Raw genomic sequence first — 24142 nt, forward strand, 5'->3', positions numbered from 1 at the left:
AAAGTTCCGGCTTTTATACTTAGCTATTTAATGTTGGGAAAATAACAGCCTTTCAGAGCATCTGCTTTCTTATCTACAAAACAGCAGAGAAATACCCTCCATCTAACACACAAGATTTTTTTTAAGTTCAAATGAAATCATAAACGGGAGCATGTTCTTTAATATGTAAAACACTGTATTAATTTGTTACTTGAGAAGTTCAAGTCTCTCTCCTACTGAAGGAGGGGGTGAGTAGGATGCCATATATATATATGCTGAAAAATATATATTTTTTTCTTCAGCATTATGCAAAGTCATTCGTAAATTTCTTAAGGAGATTTATTTATTCCCTGGAAAACAAATGGAGCACCAGTGTTTACCTACAAACTATACAATGAACTCCTGGAACTACTGGTCAAAGTGTTACTTTCCTGTTGTTACTCTTTTTCTAACCTTGTTTAATTTCTGTTTGAATCTCAAAGGAATGTCCAGCTTTAGTGAGGAGCAGTGACTCTGATTAGCTCTATTATTAGTGGTGCTACTGTTTTGTTTGCCTAAAGATGGGTCAGCAAACTCAAAGAAATTACTAAAAAAAAACCTGCCTATCTTTTCACTTGGTCCTTTCTTGTAAATATGCAGAGAATGTCAGAAAGAAGGGTAAGTAATTCATACCTGCAGTCTTAAGAGTTTACGTCTGACAGTAAAGTGCTAATATTTTAAAAAATCAGGGTCAATGAGTTTTGTTTTGTTTTCTTTTAAATGCACTATGAATGCTTTTCATGAAATTGGTTCTTGTCACTCTTCGATACCTCTAACCCTGCATTTACCAGAACCTACTAATTATCTTTCTTCCTAACTAGACTATAAACTCCCTGAGGCAGAGACAATGTTTTAGAGCAGCTTTGTACCTTTAACACCTATCAATATCTGACACACAGTTGGTAGCTAAGTAAATTTTGTGTAGTACTGAACTCCTACCAGCAGTACACCTTGGTTTTCTATACTGAGATTTTCTGAGCCCTAGACAAGGTCAGATAAGCTTGCCTGAGCTCCCAGATGTTTCTCATAGCTTAAGAGGCTATATAATGTGTTCTGGTGGTTTCGCTGGTGAAACTGAACGTAACATGTAAAACACCAAAGTAACAAATTAACTGTCTTTTAGGTGCTATATATTAGATACCGCATCTTGTTTCCAGGACTAAAACATCTAGGATAGGACAGAATCTGACAGATGTACTGATTTTAAGATGACAAATTCATGGTATGTTAAATCCATTTCTCCATGGAGTTCAGGTTGCAAATACAAGTTACATTTGTATTCCTTATCACAGTATTTTTTTTTAAAGATTTTATTTATTTATTTGACAAAGAGAGCTCACAGTAGACAGAGAGGCAGGCAGAGAGAGAGAGAGGGAAGCAGGCTCCCCGCCCAGCAGAGAGCCCGACGTGGGACTCGATCCCAGGACACCGAGATCATGACCGGAGCCGAAGGCAGCAGCTTAACCCACTGAGCCACCCAGGCGCCCATCACAGTATTTTTTTTTAACATAAACTTATATTGTGTCTAAGGGAACTTCTGAAACTTGCATGCCAGATCCAAAGGTTTTAAGGGATCAGTATTGGGTAAAACTACACTGGTAATTCTAACAGACGTTCAGGTCCTTCCTTATTTATTTCTACTGTGGCATTCAGTTTCTATAAATGAAATTTAGTTTCACTTATTCCTCCTTAATAATGTCCACTTAGGGAGTACTATTAGAAAGAGTTCTAGGTTTTATCTTTTTTTTTAAACTGAGCTATAACTGACATACAACATTATATTAGATTTCACCTTTAACTAACCATCTAGTTTGTTAGATTTGAAATCTTATTTTAGAGCTCTAAAGACAAACAGAGGTAAGTGGTTTTTCCCAGGGCTCAGTGTAAGTTCACAACAGTGCCAACATTAGGCCCCTTGGGATCTTGATTCCTATATTTGGCCAAACTTTTCTGTCTGGACCAGAGACTGATGAGCTCAGATGAAATTTGTATCACTTAGGGCCTATAATCTACCTTTTGAGGCATATAATCTACATACAATTATTCTTTCTTAAGAAATGTTTTGACCTCAGTGAGACTGCATTTTTTGTTGTTGTAGAGATCTAGATTTGGGAAAACTTCTTTTGTGTATCTGTCAGCTCTGGCTAAGAATACTGAATCTTCCTGAAGTACTATTCATGAGAATATGTTAGGGAAGTTATAGTATTCAATAGATGTTTTAACTTATCCAAGGAGAATCCCAAAACAGGTCAGGTTTCTTTCCCACAAATGGGTTGCAGAAATAAGTTAGGATGTGATTTTTTCCAACATGGGCTTCTTTACATGAAGGACATGTAAACAATTTTCAAAAAGCTGATAAGGATGAGTGTGGGGAAAGAGTATCAGCAACGCAGACTTCTTTTTCAAAAATAAATACATCTCTACTTGTCTGTGTTCAGTCATGCCATAGCTTTATTTTCTACAAATCAGGGAAGGGAGAAAGACTGGTTTCTGGGTAAAAGCTGAGTGATCTAGTGTTTTATTTTATTTTTTTTTTTTTTTAAAGATTTTTATTTATTTGACAGACAGAGATCACAAGTAGAGAGGCAGGCAGAGAGAGGGGGAAGCAGGCTCCCCGCCGAGCAGAGAGCCCGACGCGGGGCTCGATCCCAGGATCCTGGGATCATGACCTGAGCCGAAAGCAGAGGCTTTAACCCACTGAGCCACCCAGGCGCCCCTGATCTAGTGTTTTAAATGTCAACTTACAATTTGGTGCCAGATTCTCATCTTCGGAGGCATTTACCCACATCTGCCTAACAATGAATACAATACTGGTCGCAGTATAAACTCCAGACTGAAACACTGCTAAATTACTACTCTTCAACTACACTGATTAAAATTCATAGGTGTTCCTGTTTCATAAACCCAATACATAAAACTGAATCAGATGAATAAAGAGATAACTAGTTACATTCTTTCCTTTGTAACAGAATTTTTCCTTAAAAAAATTAAAATAATGGGGACGCCTGGGTGGCTCAGTTGGTTAAGCGGCTGCCTTCGGCTCAGGTCATGATCCCAGCGTCCTGGGATCGAGTCCCGCATCGGGCTCCTTGCTCAGCAGGGAGCCTGCTTCTCCCTCTGCCTCTGCCTGCCTCTCTGTCTGCCTGTGCTCACTCTCTCTGACAAATAAATAAATAAAATCTTTAAAAAAAAAAAAAAAAAAAAATTAAAATAATGATTTACAAAAAGTCTAATTAAAAACATTTCGACTCCACAAAGAAATATAATGAGAGTCATCATTTACTGAGTGCTTACTGTGTGGTAGATTCCACAAAGTAATATAATAATAGGCATTATTTATTGAGCCATTATTGTTCAGTAGACAACTTGCTAAGTGCTAACATTACAGAATTAAATCCCCACAATCCAGTCAAGTAGGCATTATACCCATTTTGGATATTGAAAATTTGAGACTCAGAGAGATTAAGTAACTTGCCCAAGCTCACATAGATGGCTAAGTGGCAAAGCCAGGATTTAAATTCAGACTTCAGAGTTTGACTCAGAGAGAGCTCAAAGCTAATGCTCTTAAACAGATTCTCTCTATATAAATTCTATATATCCTAAGAAACTGAATCACAGCACACTAAACTCCAGGATATTATACAATCATTATATCCATTCCTCACTCCTCTGGCAAAGATGTTCATTTGGACAGACATACACCAGCTTTTTCTTTCTCTAAGTGTCTACCTCCACTTCTATCAGAATTCAGAGCAAGAACAACCAAGATTCCAAAATAGAATATGGGTTAAGATCACACAGGCTGTTTTGTCTTTACTAGCAGTTGTAAGCAAAGAAATGTAAGAACACTGGCAATAAAACTGAGTATCTAATCTCTAATCTGCAGCAAGTTAGAGGACTTATTTACAGAGAATCAGAGAATTTCTATGCTAGAAAGAATTTACAGTTGCAGCAATGGAGGTCCACAAAGGACATACAGATACCAGTACACACACACACACACACACACACACACGTTATTACATACATATCATTATATATACATATAATGCATATTTATAAAACACATGGATGAGAGTACTTATTTCAAAGTTCAGAATTGTATTATTTCTATTTGTAAAATCCTTAAGAAATCACCTTAACACTTTCATCCTCTTTTTACTCAAATTAATTTCAAAATTAGAACATTAAAATGTATAAATGACCTGGTTCAAAAAATAAGGTGATAAAGAATGATTTAAAAACAAAACAAACAAAAATAACATGACAAAAAAAGGATAATATTCTAACAGAGAACTCTGGAAAACTTTGTGGCTAACATTTACAGTTAACATTAAACTGTTAATTTGCAGACAACTCCCCACCCACCCTCTTTGAAAGAGGAAAAAAGAAAAAGAAAAACATAACAAAACTGGCTCTTTGTTGGTCAACTGTAATTCAGTATACACAGAGATGGCAATGACCTTCCCCTGGGCCTAAACTGTCAACCAAGAGTGGCATATGCATAAGAATAGTACTCTATATTTAAAAACCTGCCCTAATCTAGATAATTTACTGTTTTCTTTTTGCCTGTCTTCCCTGCCACATAAATCACCTCATTCTGCAGATAGTTAAAGCAAACTTGAAGCACCCAGAGTACCTATACCTAGGGCTTCTTATTGTTACAAATTAGAAGTAAAAATGAAAATGCTTTTCCATTTTTTACTTTAAAACAATTTATGAAACTATATCTGCCTGCATCCTCTAGTTGATCAGGAAGCACGCTAACCAACAAATACCATAATAGCTGGCATATCTAATTATATAAAATCAGGCAGGCATTTGATTTATTGCTAACCTTCACCCCCATGTTGTTAGATATGATTTCTGTCTTAGCAAGTAATGCATAAGATCAATTTGCTACTTGCTTTCACAGTATTCTATTTCCTTTTTAGTTTTTACTAGAAATTCCTGGGACAACATTCAAAGACAAAAATGGAAGAAGGGACGCCTGGGTGGCTCTGTGGATTAAGCGGCTGCCTTCAGTTCAGGTCATTATCCCGGGGTCCTGGGATCAAGCCCTATATCAGGATCCCTGCTCAGTGGGGACTCTGCTTCTCCCTCTCACCCCTGCTCATGCTCTCTCTCTCTCACTATTTCTGTCTCCCAAATAAAATCTTTTAAAAAAATGGAAGAAATTGCCAATATATATTTCATGATTGACTAAACTCTTGTCTACCATGATTTAATTGGTTGGTGACTTTAACCTCACAGCAACTTAAAAGACTGAGCAAAAATGACTTAAATTACATTTCTACCTGATTACCACCGTCAGATATGAGGCTTATTAAATTCAAGAGAATATCATAAAGTCAAATTGGAGGAAAAATGATTAGGGAATAGAGGCTACTTAACCTACTGCTATAACTCACACGTCTGCTATATAGTTATTAGATTATGCGCTGAAAATAACTACCCAGCAAAGCCATTCTTTTAAAAGAAAGTCTTCAAAAGCTAACACAAATATGTTTTGGATTTATTTACATCTGAATACATACCTTCATTTTTAAAAGTTATATAATTAAACAAGATGAATCAAGCACAAATACCATGGCACAGTTCAATACCACCACCTAATGTTAGTTGCTATTAAGTTAAAATCTTTTATCAAATGGGTCCAAATGTGCTAAGACATAAAACTGTAAAACCAAGTTGTGTGCCTGCATTTTTCTGAGTCAATCTTTGGGTAGGGGTCTGATCTAAGCATCCACCAAGTCTGGAAGACCAAGTAGGAAAAGAGTATAAAGACAACTATGCACTAGCAGCTAAATTTGGTCAGTTTAAGGGCATTCTTTCTTCTTCCTCCCTCCCTTGGATTTTCCTGGTGTAACGGAATATTTTATTTTGAACATCTAAAAATACCCTTCAAAAACCACAGTACTAGTTAGATTACTGAAAATTTTAATTCAGTTCCCAATGTGTCACAGGTTGGGAAACTAATCTAAGGGCTGGGTATGGAATCCCTGGCCTGTAACAAAAGTACTTAATAATTTGTAAGAAAAACGAGACCAAGATTTGAAGAGAGACACTTGGGAGATAAAAACAGGAGGATTTTATAAATTAAGATTAAAAAGTGACATCGACACTAACAGCTAAAACTGACAAATGACCTAAAACATAAGAATATAAAAATTTGAAAGTGTAAATACTTCTGAACATTTCTAATACTGATTCAATGAATGAAAATCTTCCATGCAGAAACAGATTACATCTAAAAAATAAGAATGTATGACTTAAATATTAAGAACATACTTTGTAAAGTTTTTGCCAAGTTAAAAATTTTTAATGACAATGGAAAACATAATTTTCGATGTGTAATGACTTATCTTACATAGACTGTAGAAACATAACATACATTGATTTTAAAATAATGAATTACTACAGTAAGTACATGATAACAACATACCAAACTTTAAAAGGTAAAAAGGAGGGACACCAGTCAGTTAGTTAAGAGACTGCCTTAGGCTCAGGCCATGATTCCAGGGGCCTGGGGGATAGAACCCCACACTGTAGCTGAGCCCCACCCACATCAGGTTCCCAGCTCAGCAGGGAGCCTGCCCCTCCCTCTCCCTCTACTGCTGCCTCTGCTTCTTCATGCTCTCTCTCTCTCTCTCAAAAAAATAAAATCTTAAAAAAACAACAAAACAAGGGGTGCCTAGGTGGCTCAGTGGGTTGAAGCCTCTGCCTTCGGCTCAGGTCGTGATCCCAGGGTCCTGGGATTGAGCCCCACATCGGGCTCTCTGCTCAGCTGGGAGCCTGCTTCCTCCTCTCTCTCTCTTTCTGCCTGCCTCTCTGCCTACTTGTGATCTCTGTCTGTCAAATAAATAAATTTTAAAAATCTTAAAAAACAAAACAAAACAAGGTAAAAAGGACCCATAATTATACAATAAACATTAATAATACTACTTTAAAAAACACAATATCAGAATAGGCCCAAAATGCCTAGATCTCTAATCTGGTCCTTGTATAATAATAGATAACTGCTTTCAAACTAATCTTTAAAGTGTTAAAAACAAAATCCCTTACTTTTACTAGTACACTTTCTCATTGCAAGGCTTTTCAAACATAATGAAGCAAATGGCTGTCACCCACTGGAAAAATGTACAACATTTTCCACGTGTACTAATTAGGAAAAGATGGTCATTTACTATGCAGAATGTTCCTTACTTTTTAAAAAAGATTTTATTTATTTATTTGACACAGAGAGAGAGAAAGAGAGAGACAGTGAGAGAGGGAACACAAGCAGTTGGAGCGGGAGAGGGAGAAGTAGGCTCCCTCCTCTGCGGGGCTGGATTCCAGGACCCTGGGATCATGATCTGAACCAAAGGCAGACGCTTAACAACTGAGCCACCCAGGATCCCCCAGAATGTTCTTTAGAAGATAAAACCTTATGGGAGAAAAAAGGTAATTACTGCGGCTTTAGCAGTACTGTGCAACTCTGCCTACAAACTTTAACAATATTGGAGTGGCTGTTTTAGGAGAAACAGCCAAGGAAATGTGGTCCTCCAATTTTATTTTAAAAATTACAGATTCACAGCATTCTGGAATAAAAGAAACCCCAACAACTGATTCTAACTTCTTTGTTTTTCAAAGGAGGGAAATGAGCAGATTGGAGAAATAAAAAGAAACGACCAAAGTTATAGTTAATTGGTGGCAAAAATCAAGATTAACATCTAATTCTTTCAACTCCCAACACAGTGTATTCTTTCTGCCATACCAGATTTTATGATTTTTCTTGTTTTAGACAAACTGTCTTGATAAAATGAAGTAGGCAAATAAGTAGTACAATTTAATCTTACAGGCTATAATTTTATACATTTACCAAGGCAGCAGTAAGGTATAATGAAAAAATAGTAATGAACAAGGATTCAAAGTATCCCAATTGGAACTTATTTCCTAACTGTATGAATTGTAACATTTCCAGGCACTGATTAAACTGTCAATAGTATCTGTGATATTGGTTAATGTTTTCATAATAGGTAACCAGACTTTTTAATGAACCCAAAAAGATAGAAATTTTACTCCGACAGTACTGTTATCTTATGATGGAGCTACTAAGAGAATGATGAAATGGAGAGGCTTTACTGAAAAAAATCTAAACTTAAGATTTGAGGGCTAGCTTAGATATTTACATCTGTCTGTAACTAATTTGAGTGTTAAGGTAACACACATAAGGGCATCTGGGTGGCTCAGCTGGTTAAGCATCCAACACTTTTTTTTTTCTTTAAGATTTTATTTATTTGTCAGAGAGAGAGAGAGAGCGCGCGTGCGCGCGCGCGCGCGCACGAGAGCATGCGCAAAAGCAGGCAGAGGCGGAGAGAGAAGCAGGGAAGAGGAGCAAGGAGCCCGATACCCAACTCGATCCTAGCACCCTGGGTTCATGACCTGAGCCCGACCGCAGCGGCTTAACCCACTGAGCCACCCAGGCGTCCCAGCAACACTTTTTCTTTTTAAAGATTTTACTTATTTAGGGGCACCTGGGTGGCTCAGTGGGTTAAGCCTCTGCCTTCGGCTCGGGTCATGATCCCAGGACCCTGGGATCAAGCCCCACATGGGGGTGGGGGGTGTCTCTGCTCAGCAGGGAGCCTGCTTCCCCCTACCCACTCTCTGCCTGCCTCTCTGCCTGCTTGTGATCTGTCAAAAAAAAAAAAAAATCTTAAAAAAAAAAAAGATTTTATTTATTTATTTGTCAGAGAGAGAGAGAGAGAGCAAGCAAGAGAGCACAAGCAGGGGGGATGCCAGGCAGAGGGAGAAGCAGGATCCCCCATTGAGCAAGGAGCTTGATGTGGGACATGATCCCAGGACCTCAGGATCAGGGCCTGAGCAGAAGGCAGACCTTAATGGACTGCGCCACCTAGGCATCCCAGCATCCAACTCTTGATTTTAGCTCAGATCATGATCTCAGGGTTGTGAGATCAGCCCCCCAAGTCAAGCTCCACACTGGGCATGGTGTCTGCTCCTGCTTAAGATTCTCTCTCTCAGGGGCGCCTGGGTGGCTCAGTGGGTTAAGGCCTCTGCGTTTGGCTCAGGTCATGCTCCTGGGGTCCTGGGATCCGGCCGTATTGGGCTCTCTGCTGGGCAGGGAGCCTGCTTCCTCCTCTCTCTCTGCCTGCCTCTCTGCCTACTTGTGATCCCTGTCTGTCAAATAAATAAGTAGAATCTTAAAAAAAAAAAAAAATTCTCTCTCTCACTTTCCCCTCTGCCCCTCCCCCTAAACTTTTTTTAAAAAGGTAACACACATTATAGTACTTCAAATGAAGGACAACTTCATTCTTGATAGCAAAGACAAAATAAAATATACTGGATGAAGAAATGTAGGAAAGTAATTGTCCACACATTTTATGGGTATTTATGCTATGTTATGCTAAAAACAGAGCAGAATGACAGAGAGCAGGTTGGAATCTTGGCTCCCCCACTTACTAGCTGTGCAACTTGAGCACTTCTTAGGCCCCAGCTTTCCTCAATGGTAAAACAGAACTGTGAGAATTAGAAATTAGTGAGGTAAAACATCTATCTCAGGGAGTGACATGCAGGATTCAATTAAGTTTGAAAGGAGATTATCAATATTTGCCACAAAACAATGTATACGATAAGTAATGTAATTAAAAGTATTTAGATGAAGAATTTCAACTGAGAGACATATTAGTCAGCACTATGTTAGCTTTTAAGAGTTACTTTTGTGGAAAGTTAATGCCAAAGTGATATAGCAAAGAACAATAAATTTTCACATCTCTGTTATCTCTTTAGCTCTTTTACCCGGCTATTATTTACTCTGGCTATTCTACAGTATGCTACATATCTGGCTCCATATCTGGAGTATTCTACTCCCTTTATTTTCACTTAAAATTTTTTTTCTACATCTCCAGCCCTGAGCATGAGATTTAAAGTGTGTGGCCTGCATTACAACATCCAAAAGCATAAGGCACACAATATTCCTTCTAAGATTTTAATGAATCAATTGTAAAAAGATAAACTTTAATTATCTTCCACCCAGGAAAAAAAGTGACCAAGAAAAATAAAACAATAATCTTCACTTTCTGTATTAACCATAATTTGAAATGAGTTATTATTTGCTACAAAAATGTACTCCCCTCAAAAAAATTCTCAGGGATCAGCTATACTTATAATCATAAAACTATCAGTCCTTTAAAAACCATTCTGTAATTTTGAGAATTAAAAAAGTAACCTGAGGGCACCTAGGTGGCTCAGTCATTAAGTGTCTGCCTTCAGCTCAGGTCATGATCCCAGAGTTCTGGAATCAAGCCCCACATCAAGCCCCACATCCAGCTCCTTACTCCCCGGGAAGCCTGCTTCTCCCTCTCCTACTCCACCCGCTTGTATTCCCTCTCTCATTGTCTCTTTCTCTCTATCAAATAAACTAATAAAAATCTTTAAAAAAGAAAACAAGGTAACTTGATGTAAATGTTTTAGATATGAAAAGACTGCCTTGTCTACATGTCTTATCCATTGGAACTAAATATTTAAAATGTTTTCAATGAATTAGCAGTAAGTTTACTACTTCATAAGAGACCTAACATCTTGTCTTACTACTTGTAAATTGGACCCCTTCTTATCATAATAAAAGACTAAAATATTTACAAACCAAAAACTAATCATGAATACTGTAGAAGGAGGATTTTTTAATCCCTTATTCTTTATCTTATCAGACACCTTTAGAAAGCTTCCATTGGTTTAGTTCAAGGTAAGGAAATATACTTAACAAGGCAATCAATTTTATTATGATAGTACCACCACTACAGGTAAACTACAAATTAAAATATAAGGTAATTACAAAAATAGGATGCAACAATTTAATTTTAAAACACATACTACAAAAGAACTCCTTCCAACAATAACTCAGTCTAAAAGAAAATAGCAAAATGATAAAGAGCAGCCTTCAACAGCAAAAGGCTATCCCCCACTCTGATCTTCAGTATTTGGGTTTCTCTTTCAAGATTCCTGTTAACTGCTAAAAGTCCACTCAATAATTTTAATGATGGTCTGGACTTTTAGGGTACAGTAGTACTAAATACGAAACCACCCTAAATTAAGCTTATTGGATCTCTCTACTTCAAGGCAATCTGAAGTTCTGTTCAAGGAAACACCAAATCATATCTACTATATTTTCTTCCTATGATTAAATTAAATACGAAAACTCTGAAGGAGCCAATTTCTTCATTTTTCTCCACTCCTCACCTCCAACAGTAGTATTGTAGCACTCTGAATTTAAACTTCTCCCCAACACTTTCTACCCAGATCTTCGTGAATAAAGTAAAATAGTATCGAGGCGCCTGGGCGTCTCAGTGGGTTAAGCCGCTGCCTTCCGCGCAGGTCATGATCAGGGTCCTGGTATCAAGTCCCGCATCGGGCTCTCTGTTCAGCAGGGAGCCTGCTTCTCTCTCTCTCTCTCTCTCTCTCTCCGCCTGCCTCTCTGTCTACTGTGATCTCTCTCTGTTAAATAAATAAATAAAAGCTTTAAAAAAAAATAAAATAGAGACGACCACCCTTAGGTTACCCTTAGGTACAGTTTCATGCCCGGCACCTGGTGGGCAAGTTTCCTTAAACTTTTGTCTCGGGGTCTTACAATTTCATCCTTCAAATGGAAATGAAGAAAAACACCAACTGAGATGTACACTGAGCTGTGAGTGATCCTAGGTCAGTCTGATTCTCTGCCAGAAAGGGCTAGGTAACATTTACTCTTCCAGTTGTAGAAGTTTCTTTCCCTTATCCCCTCAGTAAACACTACTGCAATTCACCCGCAGTTAGAATACCTCACTTCCCAAAGGAATCACTTCCTTAACACGGTAACTACTCACTGAAGACGCTTTCGGGTGTTTTCCTATTTCCTCATTCAAACATCCATTCCATTAGCTATAAACCCTTCTTGCCAGAGGAGAAAAAGTTCTTAAAGAACGGATTTTCTGAAGTCTCTCCGACTTTCGTCCCAACCTCAAAGACCGTACACATCTAAGAGTTCCCAGAAACAATGAGCTACAAAAGTACAGACTAAACGGGAAAGAAGAGGAAGTATCAGAACAATACCCAAACCAAACACAGCACCGAAAACTCGTGGTCGTCTCTATCATCCCTGTCTACCACCCCCCACTTCCCCAGTTTAACCAAGGTCTCTGAAACTCTGAAAAATGGCCCTCTGGCCCGTAATTTCCCTCTCGCTTCGCGAAGAAGGTGGCAGAAAGAAAAGAAGCCAGCTCCGGTTGATCGGAGCCGTGATGCTTTTTCTGCCGGGTGGAGGGAGGCAAGCCAAGGGTTGTGTAAAGAATGGAAAGCTGAGTGATACTGGGGGGAGGGGGGAATTAGGGCGCCAGAGCTAATCCCTAGCCGGGGCCCGCTGGTGGAACAGGCTGGAGGCGACCAGCCCGGAGGACTAGAGAAGCCGGGCTGCACCCGGCTTTCGGGTCGCGAGAAAGGGGAAAGAAGTCTGGCAACCCCAGCGGTCGGTGGGTGACGGCGCCAGGCAAGGGAGGAGGCTCCGTGCGGAGCGAAATTTTCGGGGCACAAGAGCGGGAATCGCCTTGCTCACGTCGCCCCAAACCCCCACCACCACCACGAGGCTCACACCTCAAACCTGCTCTTGGTCACTCCGTTCACGTCCCTCCTCATGGGGCCGGCGGGTGCGGCCGGGGCCGGGCGCTGCGGCGTGCGGAGTGCAAAGACTGGGGCCCCGGGCAGGCCCCGGAGTTCCGGGACCGGGAAGAGGTAGAGGAGCGGCGGGCAGGGGCCGTCCGCGGGGAGGGGGAACCTCTCGGCTCCGGCGGGGCCTCCTCCACCTCCCGCAGAGCCGGCGGCGGCGACGACTGCTCGTCGCTAGCTCTTCTCTCTCCTCAGCCTCAACTTCAACCCAAAACAAAAACACTCCCCACCTGCCAGCAACGCCGCTCCTCATTGGGCAGAGCCGCCCGGGCCCTGGAACGGCGTGGGGAGGGGAGGAGGAGGAGCGCGCGGCTGTGGCGGCGGCGGCGGCGGCTGCGGCGGCGGCGCGGGACCACCCCTCCCCCACTCCCGGGCGCAGTCTGCGACTGTCCGCCCGGGAGCAGCCGGAGCGCGGCGGCGGCGGAGCGAGCCGGCTCTTGCCTCCGAGCCACGCAAGCCCACCGCGAGAAGGAGAGGAAGGGAAGTGCCTATCTGTCTGTGTGTATTTGTGTATGGGAGGGGCTGTGGGGAGGGTGTGAGGGCGCGCGTGCTCGCGAGTGAGGAAAGCAGGACAACTGCACATAGTACTGGAGCCCATCTAATCCCCTTCGCCGGCAGACAGCACGCACCCACCCAGCAAGCACTTGAGCTTTCTGTCAAGTCCTCCCAGCCCCCTAAGACTTGTCGCTTCTTCCCCGGTAGCCTGTGCAGCCACATATGTCCTTCCCGGCCACCCAACTCCCTTTCCCTATCACTCACTGTCGCTTTGAACCCAAAGTGCAGCAGGCGGTCCCTGCTCGGAGCCATTTTCCTCCGCTTTCTGGTTGTCTCTAGATTGAGGCAGTGCTGCTGCTGCCGCCGCCGCCGTCGTTGCTGTCGCTGCCGCCGCCTCCCCCGCCCCCGTGGATTGCATTACCGGGTGTTGCAGGGAGGCCTGGGGGGCCGCCGCAGGGCGTGGGTCTCCCTGTGCATGGATCAGGAGGACGGGGGCGGGGGTAATTGCGCTACCCTCTGCTCCAGGAATATACAGCGAGACCGCACCTCGCGCCTTGGGGTCAGGGGGTGCAGCGCAGAAGCTGGGCGACCACTCCTTTTAGCTGGGGGAGGGACGCGCTTCGGTGGTTGGGGGGGCCCGGCGAGGCTGAAGTGCCTTTGGCTTCCTCCGCCCCTCCGCCACCAGACTGCCGCTGGCGCCCAATGGGCTCTAGTGCCTTCTCATCCTCCAATCAGGGCTCCGGTTGGTGAGAACCTGATCCTGACGTCACTTTGGCGGGAGAAACAAGCGTGTCTTAACGAGTAGGCGGGGGGTGCTTGGCTAGTGGAAATTACGACATTCATCTGACTCCTAGGCTCCTTCCATAAAAGCTACTTTGTGTCATCATATTATTATACTTTAGCAACGCAAGCCCTCAAGGTCTTGAAATTTATGATCGAATTTCCATGGATTAAGGAATAAGTTTACCCTCTTTTAGAGAGACAAACTGCAAAATCATGTACCAAAGATGAAGTATTAGAAACTGTATCATAAATTCCAGCAGTCCTGGCAGGATCACTGCCCCTGATTGTATTTCCAAAGTAAGTGTGTTTATCTTCATACCTCTTTTAATTCGCTTTAGTGACTGGATTGTTAAGAATCTGATTTAAGAGAGATTATTGGGGCACCTGGCTAGCCGAGTTGGTGGAGCCTACCACTCTTGATATGGGGGTTGTGGGTTCAAGCCCCCTTGGGTGTAGAGAGTACTTAAAATACGTGGGGGCGCCTGGGTGGCTCAGTGGGTTAAAGCCTCTCTCTTCAGCTCAGGTCATGATCTCAGGGTCCTAGGACCAAGCCCCGCATCCGGCTCTCTGCTCCGCGGGGAGCCTGCTTCCCTCTCTCTCTGCCTGCCTCTCTACCTACTTGTGATCTCTGTCTGTCAAATAAATAAATAAATAAAATCTTTTAAAAAATAAAATATGTGTAAAAGAGAGGAGCTTATTGAAGAGCAACTGTGCTGGAGATTTTTTTTAAAAACAGGCATATTCTGGGACACCTTGGTGGCTCTGTCCTTTAAGCATCCAACTCTTGATTTCCCCTCAGGTCATGATCTTAAGGTGGTGAGATCCAGCCCCTTCTTGGGCTCGCAGCTAGGCGTGGAGCCTGCTTAAGATTCTCTCTCCCTTTGGGGCGCCTGAGTGGCGGCTCAGTGGGTTAAAGCCTCTGCCTTCCGCTCAGGTCATGATCCCAGGGTCCTGGGACCAAGCCCCACATCCGGCTCTCTGCTCGTCTGGCTACTTATGATCTCTGTCAAATAAATAAAATCTTAAAAAAAAAAAATAGATTGTCTCTCCCTTTGACCCTCCCCATCCGCCAGCTCCACCCCTGCTTTAAAAAAAAAAAAGGTAAAAATTATAAAAAATAAAATACGAAAAATAAAAAAGGCATATTCAAACTGGAAGCTTTATTACTTAACTCTTCAAGCATTTTTTTAACTTCCTAATGTTTGTCCCAGAAAGGGCTTCTTAACCAAGGAACCTAGCTTCAGAAACTCTCAGGCCTACAAACCCAGGTCTAGATGTTATATTCTCTGCCTGCTACTTTTAATGTTATTTCACTTCACTCAGATAAATACAGCTTTTTCAGTCCCATCTGATCTAAGAACAATTTTCTCCCAGTTATTGATGAATTTGTTGACTAAGTTTTGCAAAAGATAATAAAACTGGCTCAAGCAGATAAATCAAATGAAGAAAACTTTCACAGGTCTTTTTTCAGGTTTCAATTATCTTTTCCAGCTAACCTGAGTAATACTCAGGAAAGACTTACTTTGTGATTGAACTTTTTCTGATTGGTGGACTTCTAAAAAGCCAAATAGGGGCACCTAGGTGGCTCAGTAAGTTGTGTTGCTGACTCTTGATTGGCTTAGGTCATGATCTCAGGGTTGAGCCACCTGCCTAGGTCCCTGCTCAGCGGGGAGTCTGCTTGTCTCTCTCTTTCTCTCTGCCCCTCCCCCAACTCCTCCCTCTAAAAATAAACAAAATCCTTTAAAAAGCCGAATGAAAATTACTCAAAGGTTAAAAATTTACTACACGAAGGCATATTACTTTTTATCAAATAAGTTTATTTGCATGTAAATAAACAGGTTCTTTTGTAATGTTTTGGGGGGAAAAATCCCAGATTTTGTCTACTTTCAAAAAAATGAAAAACCCCAAAGTATTTACAGAACGGCCATACGCACAGAAAATCAAATTTGAAAGATTTTTTTTTTTAGAAAAGCCCCTCCCCAACTGCTCCTGATGTACATTTCTAAAACACAAAATTATAAAGCCCAGCTTTTACAGCTAAGCATGTTTCCCAACCTAGCTTCTGAGATGTTACGTACTTCCTACCCCTCAAAAAACTAACTCAAGGGTAGAAATAAAGGGGTAGAAGAGTTGAAAAGGGGAGGGAAAAAAAGGAGAAAGAAAATGAGATTGCCCAGGGATTGTGAAAGTTCCCTATACTGTCCTCTGCTTTAAGTGACTTGACTGGATACTGTATGACTCACTGCCTCCCTTGAAAGGGTTGCTTCTGAGAATTCATGATATTGCTGCACTAAATTTTCACACCTAGGCCTTAAGGAAAAATCTTTCCAAGAGTCACTAACCTCAAGGCCAGTTTTGGCAATTATATCCTGCTTCAATTCTCCCCTGTTTATAAAATATGTTTTAAAACACATGGATCTTGAACCTGAAATCTTCATGTACATCAGAGCAGGTTTTGACCAAGAACCCCTAACATGAAGCCAAAAGACAGAAGAGGAATCAGGTCAAACTAAGAATACATTAGACACCAGCAGCAGCAGACAGGTAGAAGTTGACTTCATGTCCTTGCAGTCTTTTGAAACAGGAGAGTGAGGACACCTAGACAGGAGGGAGGTGTCCCAGGCTTGGTTTATTCTGCCTCTTCTCCTCCACCCTGTGGAGAAATGCAGTGCTCCCTGGTTCTCAGGCAGGGTGAAGCAGGTTAGCCCCGGCTCCCTGTTAAGCAAGTTCAGATGCTGGGTCAGTGTGTGGGGTGTGCCCATCGACAATTCAGGGGCTTATCCTTCATCCAGATCCTAACTCGGGATTCTTTGATCTGGGATGAAGACAGAAAGAGAGAAAAAGCTTCCCAGTTTACTCATTTTGGTATCTGTTGGCTCTGCTTGGGGAAGCTGAGCCCCTGATATGTAGTACATTCCCCATAAGATCTTCCCCACCCAGAACAAACTTAAAAACCACGTAACATTTTTTTTTCCTCTGCAGAAACCAATGGGATAGGATTCAAAACTAGGTGAGAAACTTGTGAGAAATCCAACCTGGTTATATGTTTGAGAGGCTGCTACTGTATCAGCATCACAAGATAAAGCACTCTGGTATCACCTTGCCCATGTCCTCCTTAGTGTCACCCAAGACATTTGACTCTGATACGGTAACCGATAACTTTTCTTGCTCCACTTTGCAATGTTTCGTTTCCTACTTCTTATTACCTTGGGACACAAAAGTGGCAGAGTTGTTGAGAGCTGATGACCAGAAAAGGGAGAACACTAGAGGAAATAGAGACAGTCAGGAAAGAACGCCAAAGCTGATTTTCCAACTCTATGCTAACTCCAACCTGCAGAAAGAGCTGAATATAGAAATCTTCTTCAATATCTGATGAAGTCACTCCATTTATCACACACACACACAAATGAATCACCTGGCTTTTTTTTTTTTTAAATCCAGAAGAGTTGTGCTGGGGACTGTGCCCCGTCCTGCTGATACAGATCCTGAATGGAATCATCAGGAATGGCACAGTGCAGGTGTCAAAATCAAAGTAAGGCCGCAGAATTTTGAGAGGACCCTCCAAATACTGAGAACTTGTGTTGCACTCAAATGGTCTCCTGGATTTCTATATTTATGAGAAGGGCTTCTTATTGATGTCCCCCAGAATCCAGACTCAGACCTGTTCCTCCAAAAAGGTCCAATTGGGTTGCTACATAGTAGCAAGGGTGTATCTTCATGCCCACCTAGCATTCCAGGCCCCCATTACTTCAAGTGAGCTTGAAATTGTTTTAAGTGAACTATGGCTGCAAATTTTTTTACTGTTTTATTTAAGGGAGCATACAGTGGAGTGACTGAAGTCTGAACTCCTCCTCCATGTGATGCAGAGAAACAAGGAGCCCAGCTCTCAGGAATGGCATCAGTTCTCCTACAAACAAAATGCTGGGATGTGGACTTTTGGCACATTGTGGAAATAGGAGAACTATTAATTCTGTAATGGTTTTCATGCCACTGGGTCAGGGAGGCTGTACATTAAACCTTACTGCATCTGAAAACATGTTTACTTCCCAAAAAGCCAGCCCAGCCTTTATTAAAGGACAAAAGAGACTATAAATCAGTACCTCCACAGAGAGGTAACTCCTAACATTCCTATGATGTCTGAACCCTACGATAAACCTCCTAAAACAAAAATACCATTTTGGTTTTTCTATTTAACTCCAAAGGTGGACTCTGACTAATCTGTTTGGGCTTAATGCTACAGTACCAGCACAAGCTACAGGCTCCCTACCACCAAATAAGCCTTGCTCTCCCCACCTCCCATTACTTTGAACCCTGAACCTTATAGAATTAGAAACACTGTATAAAGACAAACAGATAAAGGGTTAAAATATTACAAATAAATAGCTAAAATTATCTTCCCTCCCCCAATCACTCCTAAGAAACAGACACCAAACATTACTTAAGTGTCCAAAATGACCAAAGTCCTTCATTTGCCCATGCCTCAAATGGACAACTATCCAAACAAAGTGAACAACCTTCATGCAAATGCATCAAGGAATGTATTGCTTTTTCATTTGCTGCCCAGCCCTTCAAATACATGCACTAAAATGAGTTAAAACATGGCCTAAAAATGGAAAAAGGGAGAAAAAAATATATATGAATATTTCCCACAAAACTGTTTCCCACCCTTCCCTCTCCCTATGCCCCACCCACCCCCTCCCATTCATAAGCAAGTATTTTAACTTTTTTTTTTTCCTCTTTTTTCTCTGGCAAAGGAAAAAGTGATTCTTGGTAACCAAAATCAAACCCTATGATCTCTTTAGTAGGGTCTGGCTATGCCTTTCTAAAATTTACCCAGCTCTGTGTCAAAGCCATGCCATTTAAGATTCTTGAACACAAAATCAGACCTGACTCACCCCTTATGGTGGTTTGCCTATAAACTTATTAGTTTTTCTCTGGCCATTTTTGTCTTAAAAAATAAGGTTCCTAATTGCCAATCAGGGCCACATCCATAAGATCGTCATCTTCCTCCCCAATCATAAAGTCAGGGCTGAGCCTTGAGGGCCTGTCTGTAGATAAAATTGTGTTGCTTGTCATAGACAAGGACTGGTCTGAAGAGATGGGTGATTTAGACCAACTCTCTGGCTTGATGCTATGAGATTTTTTCTTGTCCCGGTCTTTGTCCCGGTCCCGGTCCCGATCTTTGTCTTTTACTTTCTTCTTTTCTTTTTTGTGCTTCTTATGCTTTTCTGTGCTGTATTCTGGAAGAGGTCGGATACCATCATCTGAGCTGGGACTGTTCTGATAAGATTTCTCTGCTATGGAGGAGCCTGACTCACTTTCACTGTCCAGATTCTGGGGGGTATATGCTGGTGACTTACTATGGCTAGGAGAGCCACGCTCATGCTTTGGAGTGGAACCACTGATGAGTGGAGAGCCATAGTTTTTGGAAGAGGTCATTTGAGGCCTGAGCCCTTCTCCACTACTCTCCCCAGGTTTCTGCAAAGTCACTTTGGCTTTAATACTGGGAGAACCCCCATCATGCTTGCTGATGATAATTTTTGCCACACCTGTGCTCCCCACATTTTTTGACTCTGAGGTCTTCTTAGATGAATCCACTGAACCCCCCGAGGTGGAAACCTTGGATTTTTCTTTATCACTTTTCTCACGCTTACTCTGGAACTCTCCTCCTGACATGTTATGTTTGGAGGACATTGGATGGCTAGAAGAATTTGTGCTCACCCCCATCTGGCCATCCATTGGGTCTTCACCTCCAGGGCCACTGGTGACGACCCCATGCTTCAATTTATCTATGACAGCTGTTAAGGACGGCTTCTTATTTCTGCTGGGAGATTTCCCTTTGGAACTCCCATGTTGGTTCTGAGAGGATGACATGGAAGAACCACTTGAGGAAAAGGAAGAGGAAGATGCTGTACAAGAATTAGATGATGGGGGAGTTTTCTGAGACAATGAGCCTGAGGATCCTAACCCTGAAGATGACTTCATGCCAGTGCTTGAACTGGTTCCAGACATATGAGAACCACCAGAACCTGAACTGATGGGGGACTTGGCTTTAGAGGATGGGGGAGTCCCAGGAACAGGCTTCATTGGAGAGGCAAGCTTATCAGAGCCTCCAGGTGGCCTTGAATGAGAAGGGGATATGTTTGGTTTACTTAAAGAAGGATTCATAAGTGATGATGGCTTCCCTTGAGGTTTCATCTTAGTGCTGCTGGAGCCACTGCTCAGTCCATGCTTGGTAATGGGAGAGGAGCCTGGCTTCCCCCCAGACTGGGATGAATTTTTAGACTGGCTAGATCCAGAAGACCCTTGGCTAGAATATACACTGCTGCTTAACTTGGAACTTGATGAACCTTCTGATTTACTGCTTTTCATCTTGCCTGAGTTGGAAGCAGAAGATGAGGACGAGGAGGAGGAAGAATGGCTATGGTGGCTTTTACTGCCTGAGGAAGACACAGAACCACTACTGGTATACTGACTGTGGGAGGAGGGCTTGCCCACCATCACGGTGCCTTTAGGAATCTGAATAGTGATTTTGGGAATAGGTGGTGTGGCAACACCTGGGGGAGTCTGTGACCTTCCTGAACTGCCTGGAGACTTGGATCCACCTGTACTGGTAGGTGGAGTGAAAGGTCGGTTAGAAGAACTGTGAGATGGAGACTTTCCTTCAGTATCTGCCTTCTTCCGCTTTGGAGGTTTATCTTTGCTTTTGCCATCATTTGAAGGGGTCCGACTGCGCTTCCCTGGTTTGCTATCTAATCCTGGCCCTGACAGACTACTATTACTGGTGCCGTTGCCTTCCTTTACTCGCTTTTGAGTCTTTTCTTTCCCTAAGTCCCCAGTAGTCAATAAAGGACTCTGGCTACCACTGTGATGCTCCATAAGATCTGCAGGACCCAAAGCTTTACCAGCCACTGATATAATACTGAAATCAACTGTGTCAGCTTGGCTGTTGCCTTTAAACTTAGTCTCCCCGTTATCACCTCCAAGCATTGGCACCCCCAAAGTATTTAGTGCCTGAGATGCAAATCCTTTGAAATCATCGTTATCTCCACTTTGGCTGCTTTCATCAAAATATTCTTCTCCAAAACCACCTTGGCTCTGGCTGTTCAACAAATCAGGATTAAAATCTACTCCATCAGGAAAAAAATGATTGGTAGGAGAGTCACTACTAGGGCTTCCAGCAGCATCTGCAATTAGGTCAGCTGGATCTGTGTACGGATTTTCATTATTATTGGTTTGAAAGACATCAGGGTCAAAGAGGGCACTCTGAGAATGCCCAGAGCTTGAAGAATCTCGAACAGGGGTACCAATGGGTGGGCAATCATCACTAGTGCTGGGAAGCTTAGAGGCTTCTTCTGCAATGTCTGAAAGGATATCAGTTACATCTGGGCCAATGCTGTCTGAACTGGATAGTCGGACCATCCTTTGAATACTGGGCTGGGGGTGAGGTACTGGTTGTGGGTAAGTTGTTGGGGGAGTACTACACTGGCTTGGAGCTGGAGTGATGTGTGGCGTATCCAGCGTGTCTGCTGTCATGTTGACATCAAAGATAGGGTTCTGTGAGTCAACATCCATTGAAAATAGCTCCCTCTGAAAGTCATCTTCAGTCTGGTGCTTGGGTTTGTCAGGTGGTAATCTTGATGACTTCTTCTTCTTTGTCTTGTTGCTTCCCGGGCATATTTCCATCCGGGGAGAGCCGGAAGAAGAGTTCTGCCTTTCTAAAGGGCTGCTTCCATAAAGGGTTGAGAAATCCTGGGCAGGGTTATCTTTAAGAAGGTTCATGAGCATCGGGTGGTTCTTGGTGTTGCCGGCCATCGAAGAGACAGGTGGCGGCGTGTGATGAGGAGGGGTCGGACTCGAGCCAATGGTAGACCCCCCGTTCCCTGTGATTTGCAACAAACTGGTAAGAATTGGGTTCTGAGACACCTTGCTGAAGTCCTCCCCATGGCCCACCGACTCATGCCGATCTTTGATGCTCATGCTCATATTAAACAAGGTGGTAATGGGACCCCCCGGAAAGGTGTTGGTTGGTGTAGTGGTACCACTCATTGGGTTGTTGCCTGTGGTCATGCCATACCCTGGGCTGCTAGCCGGGGGCAGGTTCTTTTTCACCATGTCTTCAACTGTCTCTGCAATGAGTGACAGTGCTGGGGTGTCGGCCTGAATGGTTTCAGCTTTCCTCCGAATAGCCCTCATCGTCACAGGGATGGACATACATCTGTAAGATAAGATAGAATAAACAAAATTAGCAGTGTATTAGCTGCTAAAGGAAAACAATTCTTATTTGGGAAAGCAGGGTTTAATTCTGCCTGAGATTCAGATATGCCCTCAGAGATTTGCAACACGCAATTCTCAGGTAAGGCAAATAACCTGAAAGGCAGAAACAGTTCTATAAAATGTCAGAGCTGGGCACCTGGGTGGCTCAGTTAAGTGTCTGCCTTTGGCTCAGGTTATGATCCCAGAGTCCTGGGATTGAGCCTCACATCGGGATCCCTGCTCAGCAGGAAGTCTGCTTCTCCCTCTCCCACTCCCCCTGCTTGTGTTCCCTCTCTCGCTGTGTCTCTCTCTGTTAGATAAATAAATACTTTTTTAAAAAATAAATAAATTTTAAAAATAAATAAATAAAATAAAATAAAATAAATTGCCAGAGCTTTAGGCAAATTCATTCTAAAAAGAATCTGTATCAGTAGGCAATCTCAAAACCTCTTTTGAAGCACTACCAAAAACCAACCAAACCACAAACATAAACAAGAGTCCAAATTAGATGTCATACTGAACTAAAAGAAAACTGATAATAATGAACTCAGTAAGACGGGGTGCCTGGGTGGCTCAGTGGGCTAAAGCCTCTGCCTTCAGCTCAGGTCATGATCCCAGGGTCCTGGGATTGAGCCCTGCATTGGGTTCTCTGCTCAGCAGGGGGCCTGCTTCCCCCTCTCTCTCTCTGCCTGCTGCTGTGCCTACTTGTGATCTCTCTCTGTCAAATAAATAAATAAATATCTTAAAAAAAAATGAACTCAGTAAGAAAATGCCTTCCTTTGGGGCTTCACATGTGATTAATGGGATATGCTATTTCTCTTAATTAATGAACCACTAGGATAATCCCTTGAGCCAACAAATTCTAAACCTTAATGGCAAAGATCATCCCAAACCTATACTGTGAAAAATGCTATTATTGGTATAAAATCTTGATTATTTTAAAGCAAAGCACTATCTTACAAATAAATTTAATAATGTATTTTCTAAAACACTCTGCTCTAGAACATTTTAGCAACCTTTCTTAAAAGACCAAATAGTAGTATTTTGGGCTTTTGAATATCACGTGGTTTCTGTCCAGCTATTCTGCCATCTTAGCTCAAAAGGCACCATAGGGGGGAAAAAAAAAAAGGCACCATGTACAATATATAGGGACATATGGGTGGCTCAGTCAGTTAACCTGATTTCACCTCAGGTCATGATCTCAGAATCCTGAGATAAAGCCCCAAATCAGACTCTTCACGCAGCAGGGAGTCTTCTTGGGATTCTCTCTCTCCCTCTGCCCCTCCCCACCCCGCACACACTCTCACTCTAAAAAAAAAAAAAATCTTTAAAAAAAAAAAAAAAAAAGGCACAGACAATATGTAAATGAACAGATGGGGCTATGGTCCAATAAAATTTATTTTTAAAACAGAACACAAGCACCTACTCTAGAAAAATCCAAAATTACATATTAATGTTTCTGGGAAGCTGACTGGCTTAAGTATCTTCCCACATGCCAACATTTGACATACTACGTATGTTAAAAAGTGTTGCAAAGTTGGGGAGGGACCCTACATCTTATTTCAGCTGTCTCCTCCTAAAACAACCCTAACACTGGACCTAAAGTTACCTACCTTATTTCCTATTACTCTCATAAAGATAATCAAAAAACCAAAGCTCACATTGCTTTTGAATCTCAAAGCAGAGAAAGGTGAATTCAAAGTGGTGACTAAGTTCTTTCTTCCTGGGGCGCCTGGGTGGCTCAGTGGGTTAAAGCCTCTGCCTTCAGCTCGGGTCATGATCCCCGGGTCCTGGGATCAAGCGCCGCATCAGGCTCTCTGCTCGGCGGGGAGCCTGCTTCCCCCTCTCTCTCTGCCTGCCTCTGCCTACTTGTGATCTCTGACTTGTGATCTCTGTCTGT

At 42.4% G+C, this 24142-nt stretch overlaps 2 protein-coding genes across 4 annotated transcripts in view; both read right to left on the minus strand.

The window, feature by feature from the left end:
• FBXL20 (F-box and leucine rich repeat protein 20) overlaps positions 1 to 12946 on the minus strand; it is a 96982-nt gene extending 84036 nt beyond the window's left edge. Inside the window, 1 exon segment of the mRNA XM_080825819.1 lies at positions 12637 to 12946. Coding sequence (XP_080681945.1) covers positions 12637 to 12678 — 42 coding nt within the window. The 5' untranslated portion in view covers positions 12679 to 12946.
• A 2836-nt stretch (positions 12947 to 15782) lies between these two features.
• The window catches only part of MED1 (mediator complex subunit 1), a gene marked incomplete at its 3' end in the record, with an annotated part of 30849 nt that continues 22489 nt past the window's right edge, over positions 15783 to 24142 (minus strand). Inside the window, exons 17-18 of one of the 3 annotated variants that reach the window (XM_080826427.1) lie at positions 22064 to 22204; positions 15783 to 16801 (exon numbers count right to left, since the gene is read on the minus strand). In XM_080826427.1, coding sequence (XP_080682553.1) covers positions 16771 to 16801; positions 22064 to 22204 — 172 coding nt within the window. Of the gene's footprint in view, positions 16802 to 18735; positions 22205 to 24142 lie in introns of those variants that run through there. The other 2 variants (XM_080826428.1, XM_080826426.1) reach the window with 2 other exon arrangements.

This window comes from Martes martes (genome assembly GCF_963455335.1).
Source record: "Martes martes genome assembly, chromosome: 16".
In the NCBI taxonomy this organism is placed as follows: domain Eukaryota; kingdom Metazoa; phylum Chordata; class Mammalia; order Carnivora; family Mustelidae; genus Martes; species Martes martes.